This window comes from Lampris incognitus, chromosome 5 (genome assembly GCF_029633865.1).
Source record: "Lampris incognitus isolate fLamInc1 chromosome 5, fLamInc1.hap2, whole genome shotgun sequence".
NCBI lineage: Eukaryota > Metazoa > Chordata > Actinopteri > Lampriformes > Lampridae > Lampris > Lampris incognitus.
This window is the reverse complement of record NC_079215.1, coordinates 9,136,529-9,161,103: the sequence shown is the minus strand read 5'-3', so window position 1 is coordinate 9,161,103 and position 24,575 is coordinate 9,136,529. Positions and strand designations below refer to the sequence as shown.

Sequence of the window (24,575 nt, the reverse complement as noted above, 5' to 3'; positions counted from 1 at the left end):
ATACTTTCCTCCTTTTGTCAGCCCTCGTATGAACACAGAATACACACACACACACACAAATACCCAGGCTGTTTCCTGCAGGGCGAACACAGTGATGTGTGTTTCTAATTATAAACCTGAGCCCGGCCTGAGTCATACAGTCTTACGGCCACGCACGCCGCTGCCAGTAGGATTTATGGTATACCAAGCTCCAAGCTTCTGATCCCAGACCCACCAAAAAGCAAGGGGTCACTTTCCACAGCAGTATATCAGTAAAGTATAGCCAGTAGCTGCAGGTCCACGTGAAAGCGATAATGCTCCAGTGTAATCCGGTTAGATGCACTTGTCATTTTGACTTCATTGTCCCGAATGCAGGCCTGAAATATCGGGGTCTGACTCAGTGAAACATTGGTAAGGGTAAGTTCCCACTAGACAATACACTCACATACTCGACACAGCGATGTAAAACTGATATGGGGTGAGTCAATGAACGGTGCTGCCGCTGAGGTGGGTCAGCAGAGAATGAATGAATTAAGTCTGTCTGAAGTTTAAATTGTTTAAAAATAGTATTACCGTATTATGTCTAAAAATAGTACACCGATCAGCCAAAACATTAAAACCACTGACATGTAAGTGAATAACATTGATTATCCCTTTGCAGTGGCACCTGGCAAGGGTTGGGATATATTAGGCAGCAAGTGAGCAGTCAGTTCTTGAAGTTGATTTGTTGGAAGCAGGAAAAATGGGCATGCATACGGATCTGGGTGACTTTGACAAGGACCAAATTGTGATGGCTAGGTGACTGGGTCAGAGTATCTCCAAAATGGCAGGTCTTGTGGGATGTTTCTGGTATGCAATGGTCAGTACCTACAAAAAGTGGTCCAAAGAAGGGCAACAGGTGAACCGGTGACAGGGTCATGGCCGCCCAAGGCTCATGACGCAGCAGCGCAAATTGCTGAAAAAGTTAATGGTGGCTATGATAGACAGGTGTCAGAACGCGCAGTGCATTGCAGTTTGCTGTGTATGGGGCTGGGTAGCCACAGACCGGTCAGAGGGCCCATGATGACCCCTGTCCACCACTGAAAGCACCTACAATGGGCACGTGAGTGTCAGAACTGGCCCATGGAGCAATGGAAGAAGGTGGCTCGATCTGAGGAATCACGTTTTCTTTTACCTCATGTGGACGTGTGCGTCATTTACCTGGGGAAGAGATGGCACCAGGATGCACTATGGGAAGAAGGCAAGCCGGCAGAGGCAGTGTGATGCTCTTGCCCATGTTCTACTGGGAACCCTTGGGTCCTGGCATTCATGTAGACGTTACTTTGACTTGTACCACCTACCTAAACATCGTTGCAGACCAGGTACACCCCTTCATGGCAACGGCATTCCCTGATGGCAGTGGCCTCTTTCAGCAGGATACTGCACCCTGCCACACTGCAAAAACCGTACAGGAATGGTTTGAGGAACATGACAAAGAGTTCAGGGTGTTGTCTTGGCCTCCAAATTCTCCAGATCTCAATCCGATCAAGCTTCTGTACAGTGTGCTGGAAAAACGCCGATCCATGGAGGCCCCACCTTGCAACTTACAGGACCTAAAGGATCTGCTGCTAACGTCTCGGTGCCGGATACCAGAGGACACCTTCAGAGGTCTCGTGGAGTCCATTCCTCGACAGGTCAGAAATACTTGGGCGGCACGAGGAGTACCTATACAGTATCAGGCAGGTGGTTTTTAATGTTTTGGCTGCTCGGTGTGTAGCCAGAAGTCCTCTACGGTGACCATTTGTGAGTCGGTACACGAGCTGTCCAACAGAATTGAGAAGAGAGAGGTGCTGAAGAGACGGTGAGTCGTGACGCCCCGGCGATGGACAGATTGGCGGTGGGAAATGGGTTGAAATGAACAGACCAGACCTAGCTTGTGCGTGTTTCAACTTACTCGGAGTGCTGAAAGAGCCGGGTTAGCTGGTCTAAACCCAGCTCACGTTTCACTAATGGGGAATGTGAGCTGGGTTTAGACGGCCGTGAGACAAGTTAGTTTTACCCTGCCGATGATGTGTTGTTTCAGTAGTAATCCTCTTCCTTTCTCGATGTTGTAGGCTGAATTAGATTTCTGTTCATCTTGTGTTGCAGTGTTGCTCATTTATTAGTCACTATTTACAGCCCTGCATTATAAAGCATTGCCATTAGCTGCTGCTGCTACCATACAGCATTAGCAAGCGTGCAACACTGGTCTTTTAAAACCGATTCCCATCAGAAAGTCACGGCCGTACTGCAGACTGTTTGCTGTCAATATCTGATCAGTGGACTACACGGCCTACCTTGAAATGCTCACATACCATGGTATACAGCGGGATCAGTATGGATTGGAAGCAAATTATAGACCATCGAAACTACCACAGATCCACCTTTGCTCTTAATGGCTTGCCCAAATAAAACTTCTGCGCTGTGCCAAGAACTAGATCAAAGAAATAATGAACGCGACGGCAGATTGTTTTAGTCTGGAGCTTTCATTCCTGAAAACAAGGGGAAACCCCCTTACAGACAGGAAGGTTTGTCTTTTATGCAATAAAGATGCAAACGCTTGTGCCAAAAACAATCTGGAAAGCAGTAAACAAGGTAGAGGGTACAGAACTACCTGGCAAAGACAAATCTGTGGCCGTAGAGCAGGACACGTTGACAACAACGGCGTCATTTACACCCCAGGGGGGCAATACGTGGGCTCGGTTCAACAGTTGAGGAATGACAAAAAAACAAACTGGTTTCCAGTCGGCCCTGTGACAAATACCTCCTGAGGGATTACACGCATACCTACATGTATTACACACCCGCTTTCAAATAGCGAGCAGGCTTTCCTATATATTGTTACTGACTAATGAATCAGAGACAGGGGCCAAAATTTTGATAAACACAGGAAATTTCACTGAATATATGACAAAAATCCATTCAGCCGTAATGGAGTTGAGGTCAATGCAATATTGTTGATCATAGGAAACTCGTTGTTGACAATGATGAAAACAAAACAGAGGCGGGGCCGCGGGCGGACGTCTTAGGGAGCATGGCAGCCAAAAGTGGGGTTTTCCTCCTGCGCGGCGGGCTTTATGTGCAGGACCCTTCGAGACGTGAAAGAGAAGAGAAAAAAAAAGGCTTTCGAAGCTGCCAGAATCACTTGCGCCACAATACGCGGAGGTCTTACGGGGGGAGGGGGGGGGGAGAAAAACCCCTATTCGGGAGCTTTGTTCCTTTGTTTGTGTTCTCAAGTGTTCGTCTGGGAGCCCGTAGGTGCATTGTGCAGGTTTTACCGAGGGTGTGACTGTAGCTACACGATAACACGCCTCCATGTCTATCTGCAGCCACAGAGCTCGGTCCCCGAAGATGCAGAGGCCTAGATAAACGACAAGGAATGCACGCGGAGGGTCATTAAAGAGAAGCCGTGCCCACAGTACGAGGCCATGGTATGGACTACTTCCCCCTCTGCAAGGTGGCATGTGTGGGCGATGCTGCAGGCACGCTGCAGGGAAGAAGGCCCAAGTTTGAAAGCAAGCACATCAATGCAGATCACTGAAGGAAGACTTGCAGTAAGGATGGGCGATAGCATTTCCCGCCAAGCGCAATGAATATTCTGCCCCTTGCCAAATACTTCACTGAATTTCTAAGCACGTCCTTACGAGGAGCAGGGGGAAAGAAGCTGTTGATTGACGTTTAAGCTCCGGGCCTCGCTTAACACGGCGGCGACTGCACCGTTTTGCACCCGGTTACAATTCCACAAGCGTTACGTGGGATGTGCTGACACCCAGTGGTCAAAAATGCGTACTACAGTATATTGACTCGTATTGGAGGGCCCCGGAACGATAAAGCCCGCCCCCCTTTCTGCAGGGAGAGACATCTGATTGGCTTCTTCTCGGTTATAGGCTTGGCGCGTGGTAGCGCTGTCACGCCGTCACTACCCCCAGCGAGGTAAATAAACCTTTTCAATGTCACATGATTGTTCCTTAACAAGTGACGTGTACGCGTCTTTTAACTGCGTTGTGTACCGGCGGTCTGGAACACTGTACAATCATGTTATATGATACTAGGCAGGCATGGCAATGTCAGTTTTGTAACTGTGCATGGGAATTTCTGCTCCTGGCCTTGGCGTCTTTCCGGGGTGTAGTCTGTGTAGGTCTGCAGTGTTGTCTTGTTTTGGGTGGGGGGGCGGAGGGTGGTGGTGGTGGTGGTGGTGGTGTGTCCTTTGTGTCCTTGTGTTAAGGCAGAGAGAGCCAGAGCACAAGAATGTCATCGTATTCAAATGCACATGAAAATAAAGTTGAATTTTAACTTGGATGTAACGACACAATTATCCACCACCGCCTCCATGTGTGTTGTCCATCTTAAATTGTGCGTTAAAAAGAAAAAAAGGAATCGTTGGACAGCCTGCACAGATGTTAGCGTTAGTCAGTCTTGGTCCTACGTAGAACTTCCAGAATATAATAATAATACCTTTTATTTATAGGGCGCGCTACGCAGCACTCGAAGAGTTATCACGTAAGTTAAAACGAACATAAAAGCAACACACCAAAAAATATAAAACTCACAACATTAATCATACACATACAAACCATATGTATCAGTTCTGATGTGTTTGTGGAGTTTTGTTTTTTTACCTCCAGCATATTACATTCACCCTTGCATGAATCCAGGCGCATTTTTGCAAGTCATTTGTCAGGGAACGGAAAACAACAGTACAAAAAAGTGACAAAAACAGATAAAAACAACATTTATGTTACACACTATTGAATATTTTTGCGTTTGGTCCCTTTGTGGTTGCTGTATTTTCGTTTTATTTCTTCGTTTGCTTTATATTTAGAAGGATGTGAGGGAAATACGGTCTTCGTTAATACTGTTATTCCTGTGTCCCGTTACCTACCAGTTTATAAACAGAGTTTGTGGTTTGGTGAAAACATCAGTGCCTCATAAACACAGTGGACAACCTCATTCCCAGATAGCAAAATTGCTGTGGCCCGGACCCGTCCCAGACCCGACACTCATCCGGCCTACATACCACATGGAATGATGGCACCTGGGTGGTCCGCTCCTGTTTGCCAGATCTGGGCCAGAACCAAGCCATAGCAATGCCGCATGTGCCACATATTTGCCAAAGGTGGTCCATATTTGTTTTGTGATATTTGGGCCATATTCACCATTTACCACACGGGCCACTTCAGGGTCACATCCAGATCACATGTTGCCCAGAGCACCGCATCTTTGCCAGAAAAGGCCCACATTTGATTTGGCATATTTGGGCCATATTTGTTATTATACATGTGGGCCACTTCAGGCTCACATCCATTTTGTCAGGGCCAGAAGAAGGCCATCAGTGCCGCGTCATTGCCTGAAGTGGTCCACATCCGGATGCTATCTGGGTGGGGGTTTTCTCTCCGGTCTCAGCATCGCTGGATTAAATACTTTTCTCTCTCCCTGACCTGACACAGAGACGGTAACAAGTCTTCAAACCAGTAAGAGGGCCACCGAGACGACACCAGGGACAAAATCCAGCGGTATGATGAACGGAAGAGCGCAGATCATCGTGGAGGATGATGACGACGAAGTCCTAAGGTATGCTGGGAAATGTGTGCGACTTTGAAAAGGCCTTTCGGACTTTCAGAAGGGACGACAGACCGTTTGTTCACAGTTTCCATCCCTTCGCGAGAGTTCATGAATGGTCGGTCGCAAACATTGGCAGCCATGTGGGAAATTTTAGTCACCCGTCCTTTGGTTCCGACACCAAAGTCTTAAAAATCAGAATATTTTCAAATGAAAGAAGCTTTAGGTAATATGGTTTGGTTCTCTGCCCTGGACTGTCAATATAAAACCCATCTTGATGTTGATCTGACACTGTCCTTCGCAGTGTTGTGTTATTTGATCTGTATGGGATGAATCCATCCATCTGTAGTGTTATTTAAGATGTTTATAGTGTAACGGCCTCGTGTCCTCTGTACAGCCCCTCTCTCATCTGTGTGCGATGTTTTTTTACCCTTGCACAACTTTTCACCAGCTATTTCTAGAAGCTAATGTTTTTGGCAGCATTTTACAATAAGGCATACTCCATAAAGGGTTAAAAAGTAGCTTCTTCTTCTCCTCGTTCTCCTTTCGGCTGCTCCCGTTAGGGGGCGCCACAGCGGATCATCCATTTCCATTTCTTCCTGTCCTCTGCATCTTCCTCTGTCACACCAGCTAGCATGTCCTCCCTCACCACATCCATAAACCTCCTCTTTGGCCTTCCTCTTCTCCTCTTCCCTGGCAGCTCCATATTCAGCATCCTTCTCCCAATATACCCAGCATCTCTCCTCCACACATGTCCAAACCATCTCAATCTTGCCTCTCTTGCTTTGTCTCCAAACCGTCCAACCTGAGCTGTCCCTCTAATATACTCGTTCCTAATCCTGTCCTTCTTCATCACTCCCAATGAAAATCTTATCATCTTCAACTCTGCCACCTCCAGCTCCTCCTCCTGTCTTTTCATCAGTGCCACTGTCTCCAAACCATATAACATAGCTGGTCTCATGACCATCTTGTAAACTTTCCCTTTAACTCTTGCTGAGCAGCTGACCCCAAGTATTTAAACTCATATGCCTTCGTCACCTCTACTCCTTGTGTCACCATTCCACTGTCCTCCCTCTCATTCACACATGTCTATTCCTTTTTGCTGCTGCTGACTTTCATTCCTCCTCTCTTCATGCACTGAAGATGTGATCCACCTCTCCAGTCCATCCACCTCTCCAGACTCTCCTCAACCTGCACCCTACTCTCGCTACAGATCACAATGTCATCCACAAACATCATCGTCCACGAGACTCCTGCCTGATCTCGTCTGTCAACCTGTCCACCACCATTGCAAACAAGAAAGGGCTCAGAGCTGATCCTTGATGTAATCCCACCTCCACCTTGAACCCATCCATCACTCCCACCACACACCTCACCACTGTCACACTGCCCTCATACATATCCTGCACCACTCCTACATACTTCTCTGCCCCTCCTGACTTCCTCATACAATACCACACCTCCTCTCTCAGCACCCTGTCCTGTGCTTCTCTGAATCCACAAAGACACAGTGTAACTCCTCCTGGCCTCCTCTATACTTCTCCATCAACATTCTCAAAGCAAACATCACATCTGCGGTGCTGTTTCGTGGTATGAAACCATACTGCTGCTCGCTACTCGTCACCTCTCCTCTTAACCTAGCTTCTATTACTCTTTCCCAAATCTTCATGCTGTGGCTGATCAACTTTATACCTCTGGAGTTGTTACAGTTCTGCACATCACCATTATTCTTGAAAATCGGTAGCAGTATGCTTCTTCTCCACTCCTCAGGCATCCTCTCACTTTCCAAGATTGTGTTAAACAATCTGGTTAAAAACTCCACTGCCATCTCTCCTAAACACCTCCATGCTTCCACAGGTCTGTCATCTGGAGTAACCCGCCTTGCCACTCTTCATCCTCTTCATAGCTGCCCTCACTTCCTCCTTGCTAATCCACCGCACTTCCTGGTTCACTATTCATACATCATCCAACCTTCTCTCGCTCTCTCATTTTCTTCATCAGCCCCTCAAAGTAGCTACTAATCACTTTATTAATGTTGTGGTTAATAGCTAAGTTATTACAGCGGATTGTTAACAAGGCATCTAAAATCATAGGCGACCCACTCCCCTCAGCTGAATCTCTACATACTCACCGGACTGTAAAGCGAGCAAAGAAGATCGTCCCCGACCCCTCACATCCGGGTCATCTTCCGCTACAGGTCACTGTCCACTAACACTAAACGCTTCACTAGCGGCCCCCCCCCCCCCCCTAGCTATCAGGACCCTGAATTCCTCCGTCTAGCCCCCTCCTCACACACTACTGGCGTACGTGTGCATACGCATACATACCACTAACCTGTTGTGTGTGGTTGTGTGTAATATGTTCTGCATCACTGTATTGGTTCATGATAAAATGTCTGCTGTTGTCCACGTATGTGTTGTACTGCAGTGTTTTCACACAAGTCCACTGGCCTCGGTCGTGTGGCGAGTAAACAATCTATCTAATACGCGATAAACCAGTGAGAAGATGTTACATACCACATTCAGAAAAATACTTCTGGGGTTGCCAGATTGGGTCTGTGTCTCCATCCACATTCTCTCAGAGATTTTGTGATTCGATAGAGACGGTCTGACCATCGTATGGCGGCCTCACAAACTGCTTGCTAACCTGCAGCCTAACCTTAACCCCAACTTTATTCTTAACCCCTACCCCACTGTACCTGTGGTTGCTGTTGCCGCTGTGTGAAAATGGACTTTTGTGTATGCGTTGTAGGACGTTTTCACGGTTAGTTATTTGTACGTCATTTGCTGAGTGTGACTTGACAGTCCTCACCGGTACAGTGATTCCCAACAGGGCATCTGGGTAGTGTAGCGGTCTATTCCGTCGCCTCCCAACACGGAGATCGCCGGGTCGAATCCCCGTGTTACCTCCGGCTTGGTCGTGCATCCCTACAGACACAATAGGCCGTGTCTGTAGGGTGGGAGGCTGAACGTGGGCAGGTGTCCTGGTCACTGCAGTAGCGCCTCCTGTGGTCGGTCAGGGAGCCCGTTCAGGGGGGAGAGGGGGAATAGCGTGATCCTCCCACGCGCTACGTCCCCCTGGTGAAACTCCTCACTGTCAGGTGAAAAGAAGCGGCTGGCGACTCCACATGTATGGGAGGAGGCATGTGGTGGTCTGCGACCGGGACGGCTCGGAAAACAGGGTAATTTGCCAAGTAGTACAACTGGGGAGAAAAAAGGGGGGAAATTCCTAGGGAAAAAAAGTGGTTTTCAAGAGAATGTCTATGGAGACTTTTTACTGACACACTACAACATCTTAATAACCAGTTATTAACAATTAATAACATAATTATGAACCACTTATTAGGTATGCCTTATTGCCAGGTGGTAACAAGTTTTTTGTGTATCCACTGAATACAGTTTTGTAAAACTCATTTACCATCTCCATGCTTAGAAGCTTTGCAAAATGACTAAAACTTATACATGTCCCTTGTGCTGTCTGTCTGCTCCCCTGTCTGTCCTCTCCGGCTCTGGGACTCCTGCACCGACCCGCTAGTCCAAATGACCTGTCCGAGATGTTAGCGGAGGGAACCAAGGAGTCTCATGACAAAGCAGAGAACTGTCCGTTTGTCAAAGACTTCCTCAGAGGACGCATCAGACTGGAGCTCTTCAAGGTTGGTGTTCAGACGCCTCCACCCTGCGCTGACGTTGTTCGCAGAGAGGTGATGTTCATGCCATGTGTTGATAACACTGTTAAAGGAAGAGTCCAGAATTTTTGAGGTTGGTCCTACTTGGTGCTCATGGTAAGTTACATTTTCACAGTCATCCATGCTTTTCTTCATACTGGACACGCAGCTCCAGCTTGCCATCTACACTTCAACACCACTGACGTAGGACAAATCCACAATCCTCGTTCAGTGCAAATTTAAAAAAAAACATCATTCGATGGGTCGGCCACAGCCAGCATGATGCTCCAGCAATCAATCATAATGAATTCAAGTGATCATTTAAAAAATTTTGTCCCCCCCCTTCTTTTTTTGTCTCCCCAATTGTACATGGCCAATTACCCCACCCTTCCGAGCCGTGCCGGTTACTGCTCCACCCCCTCTGCCGATCCGGGGAGGGCTGCAGACTACCACATGCCTCCTCCCATACATGTGGAGTCGCCAGCCGCTTCTTTTCACCTGACAGTGAGGAGTTTCACCAGGGGGACGTAGATACACGCTATTCTCCCCAGTCCCCCCCCCCTGAACAGGCGCCCCGACCAACCAGAGGAGGTGCTATGCAGCAACGAGGACACATACCCACATCCAGCTTCCCACCCGCAGACACGGCCAATTGTGTCTGTAGGGACGCCCAACTAAGCCGGAGGCAACATGGGGATTCGAACTGGCGATCCACCGTGCTACCCGGACGCCCATGACCCTTATTTTTGATAAGTGTGGCGAGTAAAAAAGTGGAAGTGCACAGGCAATCAAGTGCTTTACGAGCCACCGTAGGTGGTGTGGTGGATGGAGAAGCTGGTTTCCTGCCCCGCTTACGACTATCAAACCTAACGGTAGTCAAATGTTTAACTGGACTTTTGAATGGATGTCAGTAGCATGTCCCATTTTCTGGCATGCTTTATGAAAGCATGTATTCCCTTTGCATCAGATTCATTTCCATCAGAGAAATTTGTTTGGGAATTTGACTGGCTGGTTTGCTTACATAAAACATGTAAGGCGTAACTTCACACTCTTAAAAGTAGTTTATCTAAGTATAGATATGTAAAGGGAGTAGAATTGGGAGACTGGGACTGTGCAAAAAAGCTTATTTTTCCTGTCTGTGAGATGTTCTAGTCTAGTGTACAGTAATGTTTTTGCTCTAATAAGTATTTTCAATGAGTTTTAGTTCAACATTTGATGTGTGATATTGTATTCATTGTACTTCTAGGATAAATATTGAGGTGAAAAATGACAAAAACTATGTTGTCTTTCTCTCCCTCCCCCTTCTTGCTTCCTCGGTCAGAGGGGAACAGCCGCTCTGTATTTTGTCTACGCTGCCATGGAGGAGGAGATAGAGAAGAACAGAGACCACCCCCAATTTGCTCCCATCTATTTTCCCGCAGAGCTGCACCGGCGTGACGCCCTGGCCCACGACCTGGAGTTCTTCTACGGAGAAGACTGGGAGAACGAGGTCAGAGCCGCTATGATGCTGCAAGGCTTTGTGGTTTGGTAACGTGATCCAAAGGTTGTGAGTATCTATATTAAAAGTCCCATCTCATGGGCGTCTGGGTAGCGTAGCGGTCTATTCTGTTGCCTACCAAGACGGAGATCGCCGGTTCAAATCCCCGTCTTACCTCCAGCTTGGTCGGGCGTCCCTACAGACACAGTTGGCCGTGTCTGCGGGTGGGAAGCTTGGATGTGGGTATGTGTCCTGGTCGCTGCACGAGCGCCTCCTCTAGTTGGTCGGGGCACCTGTTCAGCGGGGAGGGGGAACTGGAGGGAGTAGCGTGATCCTCCCACGCGCTACGTCTCCCTGGTGAAACTCCTCCCTGTCAGGTGAAAAGAAGCGGCTGGCGACTCATCATGTGTCGGAGGAGGCATGTGGTAGTCTGCAGCCCTCCCCGGATCAGCAGAGGGGGTGGAACAGCAACCGGGACGACTCGGAAGAGTGGGGTAATTGGCCAAGTGCAACTGGGGAGAAAAGGGGAGAAAAACTCATGAAACGGCTTTAAGAGAACTGTGAACTCCCGTAATTGGACGTATCTATCCGAAAGAAAGAGACCGGTCGGGTGGGGTTTTGCGGGGGGAGGGAGTTTGATTTGACCGACAGGGAATAATGTCCTGGTATGTTTAGAAGAAGGTGGATACGCTGACACGCCATTTCAGTTGGCTACTTTCAATATGGCGGTAGAAGATCCCTCGTCGTTTCTCACTCACGCTGTCATTCATTGGATGTTTTTGTTCGTGTGCACCCGTCAGGATGAGAAAGCATACTTCTTATAATCACAAGAGTCCATACTTCTCCGGAGAGACTGTGATTATGCATATTCACAAACGCTCAAGAGCTACAGCCATTTCAGTTTGGGTCGTTTTCGGCCTCGGGTTCAAAAGACAGGGACACATAGAAGACTGCTCCAGAATGTCCATCCTAGCTGACCCCTAGCTCTGACCCCAGAGGTCAGTATTTATTTATTTTTTACTACTTTATTAATCCCCCGTGCGGCAGTTCTTCCTCTGCATTTAGCCCATCCTAGCTGTGTAGCTAGCAGCAGTGGGCATCCGCCATGCACCCCCCGGCAACCAACTCCAGTTCTTCTTTCCATTGCCTTGCTCAGGGGCACAGACAGGAGCATTAACCCCAACATGCGTGTCTTTTTGATGGTGGGAGGAAACCCACCGCAGACACGGGGAGAACATGCAAACTCCACACAGATGACCCGGGATGACCTCCAAGGTTGGACAACCCCGGGGTTCAAACCCAGGACCTTCTTTCTGGGAGGCGACAGCGCTAACCACTGGGCCACCATGCCGCCCTTTTTTTTTTTTTTAAATGTGTTTGTGTTCCATAGGGGTGTACAGAGACAAACACTGTGATTATGTAGTGTGTAACGTTGTCAATGAAACACTCTGACAACATATTGCCCAGTTACAAACCATTAGTGAGCTCCATGTCCAGCTGATTTTCATGTTACCTCTGTGTGAATTGATCCGCCAATGGCATTTGTCCTTGCAGCTCTCATTGTGGCACCTCTCAAGGTGTACATGCTCAGGGATCGACTAATTCGTGATATGCCTCACAGGTGGTGATGTAATCCGCTTGTTGTTTTTTCTCTCTGATCTGGTTTCCATAGGTCACCCTGTCTCCTGGCACCAAGCCTTACGTGGATCGAATCCACGAGGTGGGCGACAAAGACCCGGTGCTGCTAGTGGCTCATTCTTACACCCGCTACATGGGCGACCTCTCAGGGGGACAGATCCTGAAGAAGGTGGCTCAGCGTGCATTGAAACTGCCCCCGACCGGCGAGGGTCTCAACTTCTACCAGTTTGAGGGCATCCACAATCACAAGGCCTTCAAGCAGCTGTACCGCAGCAGGATGAATGAGCTGGAGTTGGACCCCGAGACCAAAGAGAGGATTGTGGCCGAGTCCAACTTAGCCTTCAGCTTCAACATGATGGTGAGGGAACAGGGGGGACAGTGCTGCAGGGTAGCTTCTCCCTGGACTCACACCTGTGCTATGAAAGATTGCCCCATAAGCTGGGAACACACTAAATGATATAAATACCGATTATAACCCCCGATTTGGCCGTGACGACTGGTTGTCAAGATCATGGAGCATCTGTAGTGGTCTGCACAAAATAAGCTGGTCACCGTGGACAGCCGGCACACGGTATCTTGAAATATCCAGGTATTTAAGATTCAAATTACTCACCTTCTGATCAAGCCTTTGTCCAGTCGGAGCTATTGTGATTATATCAAACATGTGTAATGTTTATGACGGCGATCTGGGGCAGATTTTAGCTCGGTGAGCAGTGTGTGCGCCTCTACAGCCGCCGTCGTAAACAATGTGCTTCTACGACGTAGTCCGAGAATGTCAGACATTAAATGTGTGATGCCCGAAGCTTTTCCCGTTTGACCTTAAAAAGTGTTCTAGGTCTATACCGTTGCCTACCAACACAGGGGTCGCGGGTTCGAATCCCCCTGTTGGCTTGGTCGGGCGTCCCTACAGACACAATTGGCCGTGTCTGGGGGTGGGAAGCCGGATGTGGGTGTGTGTCCTGGTCGCTGCACTAGCGCCTCCTCTGGTCGGCCAGGGTGCCTGTTCAGGGGGGATAGCGTGATCCTCCCACGCTGCTACGTCCCCCTGGTGAAACTCCAAACTCCTCACCGTCAGGTGAAAAGAAGCGGCTGATGACGCCGCATGTATTGGAGGAGGCATGTGGCGTAGAATAGCATGAGGGGTGAAGTAGCATGAGGGGTGGAGTAGCAACCGGGACGGCTCAGAAGAGTGGGGTAATTGGCCAAGTGCAACTGGGGAGAAAAGGGGGGAAAATGGTTCTAGTCTGGGGATGGTTCTAGTCTGTTCCCGGCTTAAGGCCCCTGCACACTGTGTGATTTTGGCCGTTTTTGTGCCTTTCGGACAAAATTGTTCAAGTCGTGGATGAAATCGTTCTTCATCGCCGGTCAAGTTCTAGCAGTGTCAGAAGATCTGAGCTGTGTTCGTGCAGCGTGGCAGAGGAAACGACTGTAAAAACTACGGCTACAACGCCATCGAATAGGGGCGTGTTAGAAAATGACAAGGCCCTAGTGATTGTGGTTAACAGAGTATATAGAGTTATTATTTTCAACAGAGGGAACACACTGCTCAGTATTCTCTCTCCATCTGTGGTGGCTCGTGCCTCTGCATGATTTTTTTCCACAGCACCATTTTGAACGTCCACAGGTGGTCGAAAGGAAACTGCCACCACCGTGGAACCGCATCACCAGTGCTCTTGTGTCACCATCTCCCCCACCGCCAAACAAAAAACATAGCTGAAAATTAAGTTTTTTTGGGGGGTGTTGAGTCTTATCTTTTGCAAAAGACTCGCCCGGTTCTTTGGTTCAGGTCGACATAGGCAAATAAGAAGTCAGACGACTTCTTGCTGGTTCGTGTCATTTTATTGGCACACAGCAAATAGTTCACAGGTAATGCTGCAGCGCTGGAGACGTACCCTCGGTGCAACCGGGAGTCGTCTGCCAAATAACGGAAACACATAGTGATATGTACTAAAACAACAAGGCGTGGTGCTTTTCGGGGACAGGCGTGATCTTCTTTTTTGGTTTCCCTTCGTCATTGTCGATTACGTTTTCCTCGTGTTGTTTTGCAGGTGTCGTTCCTGCTCCAAGGCCGTCCTAATCAGGCCGGCGTACACAGACTCCCTCGCCATCCTAATCAGGCCGGCGTACACAGACTCCCTCGCCATCCTAATCAGGCCGGCACACAATGTTCCTACTCTCAGGCCCAGCTCCTTTAGTGGGGGGGCGGATTTTCCTCCCCAATTGTATCCGGCCAATTACCCCACTCTTCTGAGCCGTCCCGGTCGCTTCTCCACCCCCCTCTGCCGATCCGGGGAGGGCTGCAGACTACCACATGCCTCCTGCGATACATGTGGAGTCGCCAGCTGCTTCTTTTCACCTGACAGCGAGGAGTTTCACCAGGGGGACGTAGCGCGTGGGAGGATCACGATATTCCCCCTCCCCCCCGAATGAGCAGAGGAGGCGCTAGTGCAGCGACCAGGACACATTCCCACACAGCCAATTGTGTCCACAGGGACGCCTGACCAAGCCGGCAGCAACACGGGGATTCAAACTGACGATCCCCGTGTTGGTAGGCAACGGAATAGACCGCTACGCCACCCGGATGCCCAGTTTTAGCTTTTGATGTTATAGTTTATGTTGGTTAAGGTCTTCTTTAAGCTCGGCGCTCCATAATCGCTTGTTATTCCCAACCACTTTGCTTCCTCTTCAAACGCCCCGCTCACCTGCCTGCCTTATTGTTCCAGGTGTCCTCCTACGGTGAAGATGTAGAATTCCACGCGTGGTTTTCATTTTTCTCTGGAAGGTCCTACCCAACGTTAATCATTAGACTGAACAAGTACAAAAGACTCATGATTTGGGCGTTCATGTATTATTAGCCATTGGCAAATCTGTTTATTTGAATGTACCTAAGTCTTAATCTTCAGGATTGTAGCTTTAATTGTTCTCGGGTACCTTCATAGTCACAATTTTGGCCTTTCCTGATGGCGTTGTCCAAAGCAGCTAACAACGAATTAGCATTAGCTTAAGCTTACATACCAAGGTCACTAATATGACAACCAATCAGTTACAGTGGCCAGAGCCCATGGTGCCATCTGGGACTACGATGGGCAACCGCAGGGTAAAGAAATAACAACTGATGGTGACCTGTAGTTCTTATTTCTTTACCCTGTGGTTGTCCATCGTAGTCACAGATGAGAACCTTTAAGGCCCTGTGATGGCTCGGCGGCCTGTCCAGGGTGGCTCCCCGCCTGCCGCCCAATGACTGCTGGGGTAGGCTCCAGCATCCCTGCGACCCTGAGAGCAGGATAAGCGGTTTGGATAATGGATGGATGGATGGAGAACCTTTAGAAAGGGTTTTGTTGTAATCTTCTAATCCATTTTGAGGTTGTCGATGAAGCTATAGCGAGGTTTAAGAGAATCAGTGGAATCATTTGTTCCTGTTTTTTGTTTTTTTTAATCTAAATGTAGGTTTTCACAGAACTAGAAGAGATTGGAGAGACCATCAAAGAGGAGGTCCAGGATGCTGGCTTTGGACATAGTCATGCAGAGACCATGCAGGGAGGCGACATCAACAAGTGCCCCTATTATGCAGCCAAAATGGGTAAGTCAACATATGGAGAGTTTTGAGACAAAAGTAGATATTAAGTACAGATAAGTGAGACATAAGTAGATATTAAGTACAGATAAGTGAGACATGAGTAGATATTAAGTAGAGATAAGTGAGACTTAAGTAGATATTAAGTACAGATAAGTGAGACATGAGTAGATATTAAGTAGAGATAAGTGAGACTTAAGTAGATATTAAGTACAGATAAGTGAGACATAAGTAGATATTAAGTAGAGATAAGTGAGACTTAAGTAGATATTAAGTACAGATAAGTGAGACATAAGTAGATATTAAGTACAGATAAGTGAGACTTAAGTAGATATTAAGTACAGATAAGTCAGACATAAGTAGATATTAAGTACAGATAAAACCATTTCTAACACAAAATGAAGTAAACCTGTTCACCAATAGCAGGTAATACCGCATGCCTAGCTGACTAATCAGTAACGTCACTGTATGCTGCGCCTTTTAGATTTTACAAATATTGAACAGGTAGTTTCATGTGGTTATTTTCATATAAAGTGGTTGAGAGTAGAACTGCTTCCATTTATTCAAGTTTCCTTGTTTCATAATCAACATTTCAAAACTCGGTAATGACAACAGGCGTAGCAGCCATCATCACTTGCGTGCCTTCAGCTCAGCAGTAAACAGTTCCCACCCTTGTAGATTGTCCGTCCAACAGAAATATCACCACAGCAGCATCACATTGCCGTCATTTTGTCCTGCTTAATGTTTCAAACATATGCGTTTGCTGCTGCACCAGTGCTCCTTCTACCAGGTCAAACATTTTTTTACAGTGGTTTAGAGACTGGCCAGTGTCTCCAGCCATGATAAAGATCATTTTTAGTATTGTGTAACTGAGTCCATGGTCCAGATAGATAAAATATTTAGTAATGGAGAAAAGTTGTGGATTTCAGCTTTTCAGGTGCAATTGAACATATAAAAGGAGTCTGCAGTGTCCAGTAGTATTACTATTCCTTACTATCCCTTACTATCCCTCCCTCTTCCTCTTCTTCCTTCTCATCTTCCTTTTCTCTACAGCCACCGGTGGCAGCCTCATCTATGCATACCACTTAGCTATGATGCTTGTCACACACCCCACCGGTCAGGTGGTACTGGCCACCTGGGTGGCTTTCCTCGCCGGATTTGCTGCCTGGTACCTCATGTGATCCGACTGGTTCAACCAATCACTGGAGGGTAAAGACAAAACGGAGAGTGATTTAACCTTGTATTGACCCGCTCTAACTCCATTATGCTACAAAACACATTTTAAACACTACAACGTAAAATGAATCATCAATGGCTCCCTGTTTGTTCCACATACAGTAATCTTCCATTAAAGAGGCTTCGGTCCAGCATGTTCTCTCACAGGTTGATAACTAGACGTCTCCCCGCACATCTCGGGGACTCGAGTAACTCGCATCGGTATGTACTGTCAAGTTAGCTGATGTGAAAATGAAAACACTAGCTAGTTCACACTTCCTGTTTTGTAGACGTCAATGCAGCAAAGTGTGTAGGAGAATAGACTTTATACAGGGATTATGTAGTATATGTCCATCCATCCATCCATCCATTGTCCAAACCGCTCATCCTGCTCTCAGGGTCGCGGGGATGCTGGAGCCTATCCCAGCAGTCATTAGGCGGCAGGCGGGGAGACACCCTGGACAGGCCGCCAGGCCATCACACAGGGCCCACACACACACACACACACATTCACACCTAGGGCCAATTTAGTACGGCCGATCCACCTGACCTACATGTCTTTGGACTGTGGGAGGAAACCGGAGCCCCCGCAGGAAACAAGACACGGGGAGAACATGCAAACTCCACACAGAGGACGACCCGGGACGACCCCCAAGGTTGGACTACCCCGGGGCTCGAACCCAGGACCTTCTTGCTGTGAGGCGACCGGGCTAACCACTGCGCCACTGTGCCGCCCATTGTGTATGTCTCACTGGCAAAACAAAAGTGTCCATGATCACAGGAAACGGTGTCTTCTATGGCCTCTTGCCAACATGTGCATTGTGTTAATCACGCTACTTATGGATAGTGGTCTACATGCCTGGAACTGTAAAAGGAAGCAAAGGAAAAAACAAGTATATCCCTTGACAACTTGAGCGTTGACCTAACAAATAATCATGTAGTCATAGTATATACTGCATGTCGCGATACAAGTGGTTGGCTGAAACTACTTTTATGATGTGTTTTTGGCAAAAATGCAAATTTAATAATTTCAGTTGCTTTATTATCAGACATCTAGATGATAAGTAAAGGTGTTTCCTGTTTGAAAAGCGTTTCCCTGTTAAAGGTGTGGACGTATTGAAGCAGGGTCAGTTTCTTTCTGACTAGGAATGTGCATTCAAACTGTTACGAACTCTGTATGAATGCTGTGAAGCTGCTTTTGTAAACATGTAATATCAGTAAAGACTACGCAGGTTTTACAACGGTTATCGTCCCTTATTCCACGGCTATATGCATACAGGCTTTTACGGACGTTTTACCTGGAAAAATCCTGCTTCAGTATTTATATAGGGACATGCACACCTCTTCCTAAACATCAGCAATGGAGAATACCAACATGGTAACTTCCTCTAAGGTTACAGGTTCCACATAGTCTGTTTTTTTTTCAGGATGTCGAGGTGGTGCTAACATAAAAACCAAAAGGCTAGTTGTCGGACGGGTAACATCTTCAGCAAAAGGCCAGTTATAGTTTACAGAAACAAATCATGGGCATGGTGTATTTTGAATTCATTGCATATTCTTATTGCATCTGTATTTTCTGTTTCAAAATTCTACCATTTGGGTATTTGTCAGAAGGAAATAGACACTTTTCACTCACTGTTGAGTCACAAAGCAGGTTACACTGCAAAAAAAAAAAGCTGTGCAGATTTTTATTTTTTTGCTTTTCAATATCAATTTTAATTTGCATAAAACTATTGGCGTACAACTTGCATCGACCAAAGTCAGACTTCTTGATAGCCTCGCACAGCCACCCCTACATCTCGTGAGCCCGGCGGTGCAAGGCTAACTTCTGGACCCAACAGCTAAAATATCCATCCATCCATTATCCGAACCGGGTCGCGGGGATGCTGGAGCCTATCCCAGCAGTCATTGGGTGGCAGGCGGGGAGACACTCTGGACAGGCCGCCAGGCCACCACACACACATACACACGCACATATTCATATCTAGGGGCAATTTAGTATGGCCAATCACCTGACCTACATGTCTTTGGACTGTGGGAGGAAACCGGAGCCCCCGGAGGAAACCCACGCAGACACGGGGAGAACATGCAAACTCCACACAGAGGACGACCCCCCCAAGGTTGGACTACCCCGGGGCTCGAACCCAGAACCTTCTTGCTGTGAGGCGACCGTGCTGACTACTGCACCACTGTCCCCCCCCCCCCAGCTAAACTATCCCAGAGACAAATCAAACTAAACGGAGATTACAGATTCAACTCTTCAGATCCCCCCTCAACCCTTCAGAACATTTATCACTGATCATATCTGAAGGGGAAACAAATATGACTCGTCGTCATTAACCTCTGCATCATTTTGTCATCCCAAACACTTTCTCAAAGGCCTGTTTGTCCACCACACGGCCAAACTGAGTGGAGAAGTAGAAGCTCTCTGGACTACTGTATCGTCTCAGCCTCAGCACCGGCTCGCCCTCAGAGTCCCCCGCATCCCCGATGGTCATAACGTCTGACACAGGGAGGTACACATCACGGCGACTGCCCCAGAAAGTGAGATGGGACACCTTCAGCGTGGTCTGGGACGAGTCCAGGTACATCATGCCCACCACTTTCCGGAAGAAGTGGCTCGCGGTGTACAACATCACGCCTGCGAAAAGCGCTATCCCGGTGGAGTAGCCAAGCAAGAAGAAGGAGACGTCCCCTTGGAGGTACAAGTAGTAGGTGGGGGGCAGGATGACGCCGGTGATGCCAGTTTGAAGCAATTTAAGCCTTGACAAAGCTCTGATGAGCTTGATGTGGGGGAAGGTGTAGATGGTGCTGTACTTATCTGTGCACAGGTCAGAGTACTTTGCAAGGGGGGGCACTTGAAGTGGACAGGGTCCAGAGATGCTCTGCTGGACGGCGCCAGCCATGTGTCGGTGAATGGGTAAACGGGGTGGCGGACCACGTGGGAGAGGACTCTGCGGACACTTCAGTAGGCATGGTCCTCTGAAACGGGACTGCACTCGGGGACTTGGGGCAGCGTTTAGCCTGGAAAGCAGTCCTGACCTGAACTGTCCGGGGGCATGAGAAACAAAAACAACAGCATTAAAAAATGAACATTAGAATACAGCAGTGCTTCTCAACCCAGTCCTCAAGGACCCCCCCCCCCATCCTGCAGATTTTCATTGCAACCCTGCATAGGTAGCCCTGCTTGTACTTACTCGACCAATCATCTCGCAGCACTTAATTATGCAAGGTGTGCAACGGCTGACACAATTCGTTGCTGATTGGTTGAATAACTACAAACGGGCACCTATGCAGGGTTGCAAAGAAAATCTGCAGGATAGGAGGTCCTCGAGGACTGGGTTGGGAAACACTGGACTACAGGATCTCGGTGTCGCCCGCTGTGCTTTATATTCCTACACGTCACAGCAGGGACACTGGCACACGTCACGTCACAGAAAAGGCTTACCATGACGGGCGACACACAGGCCACCTCGGAAAATAGAAGAGGTGCGGAGGAAGACCAAACCCCGCAAAGGTCCTGTTCACTCCGTCAGGGCAAACGAGCGTTTCTTCTTCGTCGTCTTCTTAATATTTCCGACGTCTTCTTCGTCTTTTTTTCCAGGTTTATTGGCAGTTGGCAAACGAGTTGGCGCATTACCGCCATCAACTGGATTGGAGTGTGAATGTAACGGGGGCAGTCCCACGCTGTTCTATGCTGGTCAGCCTGCTGCACGCCCGTCACTCTCACCATTAGCTCTGCGTTGTGTTCTATTTTGGGTGGGGCCCCAGGTGTTGTGGGGGGCCCTCAGTCTCTCATCATCATCATCATCATCATCATGATCAAGGGAGGAGGGGGGACACACAGGACTCTATTTGGCCCACCTTGCCATTTATTTTGGTTTCAAACCCTTCGACAAACGTCCAGTCCTCCAGCGGGAGCGGTGTTTCTTACGGACGTGGGGGTCGAAGTTCAACCACTGCCCGGACTTCACTCGTGTGCGTTAGAAGGAGAAACCGTCCACGGGACTCCGATGTAAGAAAGGATAAACAAGTATTTTATCCCACAGCTTGCAGTATCTTCTTACAGGGATACTCAAGGTTATGTTCTCCTCAACCAGCAAAACTGCTACGGTAAGAAACACGCGTGGCTCGGCTCGATCGCTGCTTGAGACTCCTCCCACAAAACAAAAATGGCCTCTCCCGCGTTCCCTCTTCCGTGTACCCACAAGACCTCTCTCTTAAAGCGACAGTACAGGTATATGACGGTCGTTATAAAACATACATAAAAGTAAATAATGACATAAAATAAAATGTAGTAAACACAAATAACAGCACACAGACAGGATTTGGTGATATTTCATACTCAAACAAAATAAAATAAAAACATTAATTTTAACCTGGTTACATGAACGAGAATGTCTACTAAAAAAAAAAAGAAGTCTCAGTCAAACTAGATAAGATACTTGAATAAAATCCAGTAGCACTCATTTCCTGAGTTCTTTTGTAGAATGCCCGATAAGTCCAAGTTTACTTCTTCCTGTCTGAGGTTTTGAATCAGACTCCGTCTTTCTGCCTCATATCTGACAGTGATAACATGCGCTGTTGTTTCTTCGTGCCCACAGTAGTCGCAGCTACCTGCATTGTGTTTGCCTATTTTCAATATACCGTTGAGTCCAGTGTGTCCAAATCTAAGTCTAGATATTATTGTCTCATCTCTCTCGTGTACCTGGTTCCTTACTGCACTCCTCATTTCTCCCGCTTTCATCTGAACCCTGTAGAACCATCATCCTTTCCTCTCTTCCTTCCACTGCTTTTGCCACCTTTCCTTCAGTCTCTGCCTAATAATGCTCTTGATTCCTGTCTTGCGGAATCTCGCTGCCAATTCAATGTTTTTATTTTTTGCAGCCTCATTTGCAACCTCACCTGTCATTCCATTTCCTTTGACACCGATATGCACCAGTACCCATAAACAAATGTGCTGTCAGGCCCATCATTTGAATTGTGTATAACTTTGTTGTACTTCTGTTAAAATGTCCGGTCTGCTATCTGAATGACTGCACTGTAAACTGGCTAGTGATGTGCTTGAGTCTGAGCAAATGATTCCTATCAGTGGTATTGTTTCCTCTATCCACTGCACTGCTAACAATATTGCAATCACTTAGAAAGTGTAGACTGATAATCCCTCACCAATCCCTTTCCCTACTTTAATACCAAACTCTGGAACAATAAACGATACTCCTGTTTTATTTACTCAACACTTTGATGCATCTGTGTAGATCTGGACGTAACTGTGGTAACCACCAATATTTGCTTGTATGGTATGTGAATTAAAAATAAACTCCCTGTCCTTGTTCTTATTCTCTAGTGTAAAATCTACTGTGGTGTCAGAAGTAGCCCAGGTGGTATTGCAGGCAATGGTACTGTTGGACTAATGTCTTGATGCATGCTCAATAATCCAGGTAAGAAAATCACAGAAAGTTGAATCAGTTCATCTAGACACAACGTTTATTGAGAGAAATGTTTCATCACTCATCTAAGTGACCTCTTCAGTCTCAACTGGCTGCAGGTGTCCCCACCCTTATAAACAACACAGTGGTATAATGACTGAAAACAACGATCGGTTTCATATGCAAATTACCGTGACCATTAACGAGAGTTTCAGTGGCCATGTGTACTATTCACAGAGGATTGGGGAATAGTTGCAATCACCGCATTGTAAAATGGCGACAGATGTCCTCGTCTGCCTCAACTCTTCTAGACACTTCTAACCTACGAAGTCCCAATCACCATCATGGAGGGCTTTGAAAGGAAGATCAGCCAGTTCCTACACAGGTGGCTGGGCCTGCCACGGAGCCTAAGCACCATCGCCCTTTACGGGCATAACACCAAGCTACAGCTTCCTCTCAGCAGTCTGGCAAAGGAGTTCAAGGTCGCCCAAGCCAGAGAAGTCCTGCTCTACTGAAAGTCTGCTGACACCGAGGTCTTCTCTGCAAGTATCGAGGTTAGAACAGGAAGGAATTGATACATACAGAAGGCAGTTGAGTGGGCTGAGGCAAGGTTGCTGCACAGCATCCTGATGGGCACCGTGACAACTGGTTGGGCCAGGCTCTGGGGCAACTCAAGACCTTGCTACGGTAAAGCCTGTGGAAAGGAGAGGCAAAAGCTGATCCAAGAGGAGGTACGTGCAGAGGTGGAGGAAGCTTGCTACAGCAGAATGGTGGGTGTCGGCAATCAGGCGGCCTGGACCAAGTGGGAGCATACAACTGACTGAAAGATCACCTGGGCAGAACTCTGGAAGGCGGATTCACACCGATTCAAGTTTTGTCCAGTCAGTGTATGATGTCCTCCCAAGCCCTTCCAACTGGGTCCTGGTGGACTCACCTGTTTGCCAACTCTGCCAGAAAAGGGGAACCTTGGAGCATGTGCTGAGCTGCTGTCCAAAGGCCTTGGGAGAGGGGCGGTATCATTGGCTCCATGACCAAGTTCTGCGGGCACTAGCAGACACCATCTGCACTGGGATCAGCTACAGCAAGCAGCAACACCCAACAAAATGCACTATTGCCTTTGTTCGAGCAGGGGAGAAGCCCCAACCCCAGCCAAAGGCCCAGGGTGGGCTGCTCGCAACAGCAAAGGACTGGCAGATCCTGGTCAACCTAGGGAGACAACTGAGGTTCCCGGACACCATCGCAGCAACCACACTCAGGCCAGACATGGTCCTGACGTCCGTGGCAACCAAGAAAATGGTTTTGCTAGAGCTAACGTTCACCTGGGAAAGATCGGATGGAGGAGGTGCAAGAAAGGAAGAGAGCCATGCATGCAGATCTGGTAGCTAAGTGTTGGAGGAATGGGTGGAAGGCCCACTGTGAGCCGGCTGACGTGGACTGCAGGGGCTTTGCAGGCCAGTCTCTACAGTGGGTCCGGGGACTCTTGGGGATTTATGGGCTGCAAAGAAGAAGAGCCATGGGCGTCCGGGCAGCGTAGCGGTCTATTCTGTTGCCTACCAACACGGGGCTCGCCTGTTCGAATCCCCGTGTTATCTCCGGCTTGGTCGGGCGTCCCTACAGACACAATTGGCTGTGTCTGCGGGTGGGAAGCCGGATGTGGGTATGTGTCCTGGTCGCTGCACTAGCGCCTCCTCTGGTCGGTCGGGGCACCTGTTCGGGTGGGAGGGGGAAACGATGCGGCTGGCGACGCCACATGTATCGGAGGAGGCACGTGGTGGTCTGCAGCCCTCCCCGGATCGGCAGAGGGGGTGGAGCAGCGACCAGGACGGCTTGGAAGAGTGGGGGGGTCCCCCCCTCAAAAAAAGGAGAGCCATTAGGAACATCTTGGAAGCCGTTGAAAAGGCTTCCTTTTGGCTCTGGGTGAAGAGGGGTGATGCGTGGTGTAATGCGCTATGTGGACACAAGTCGGGGCTTGATCACCCCCGGCTGGGTCGCTCGGGCGAGGATGTCTGATGTTAAGACCCG

At 48.2% G+C, this 24,575-nt stretch overlaps 2 protein-coding genes across 2 annotated transcripts; one reads left to right on the top strand and one right to left on the bottom strand.

The window, feature by feature from the left end:
• Window positions 1-5,515: 5,515 nt before the first annotated feature.
• On the top strand, window positions 5,516-17,090 carry hmox2a (heme oxygenase 2a). The gene is made up of 6 exons (XM_056279732.1): window positions 5,516-5,568; window positions 9,091-9,208; window positions 10,542-10,709; window positions 12,370-12,693; window positions 15,783-15,915; window positions 16,963-17,090. Exons 1-6 carry the CDS (start codon window positions 5,516-5,518, stop codon window positions 17,088-17,090), a joined length of 924 nt encoding a protein of 307 aa, XP_056135707.1.
• Window positions 17,091-19,241: 2,151 nt separating this feature from the next.
• On the bottom strand, window positions 19,242-21,083 carry tmem186 (transmembrane protein 186). The gene is made up of 2 exons (XM_056280985.1): window positions 20,573-21,083; window positions 19,242-20,171 (listed from the first exon to the last, which is right to left on the bottom strand). Exons 1-2 carry the CDS (start codon window positions 20,573-20,575, stop codon window positions 19,473-19,475), a joined length of 702 nt encoding a protein of 233 aa, XP_056136960.1. The 5' UTR covers window positions 20,576-21,083; the 3' UTR covers window positions 19,242-19,472.
• Window positions 21,084-24,575: the final 3,492 nt, after the last annotated feature.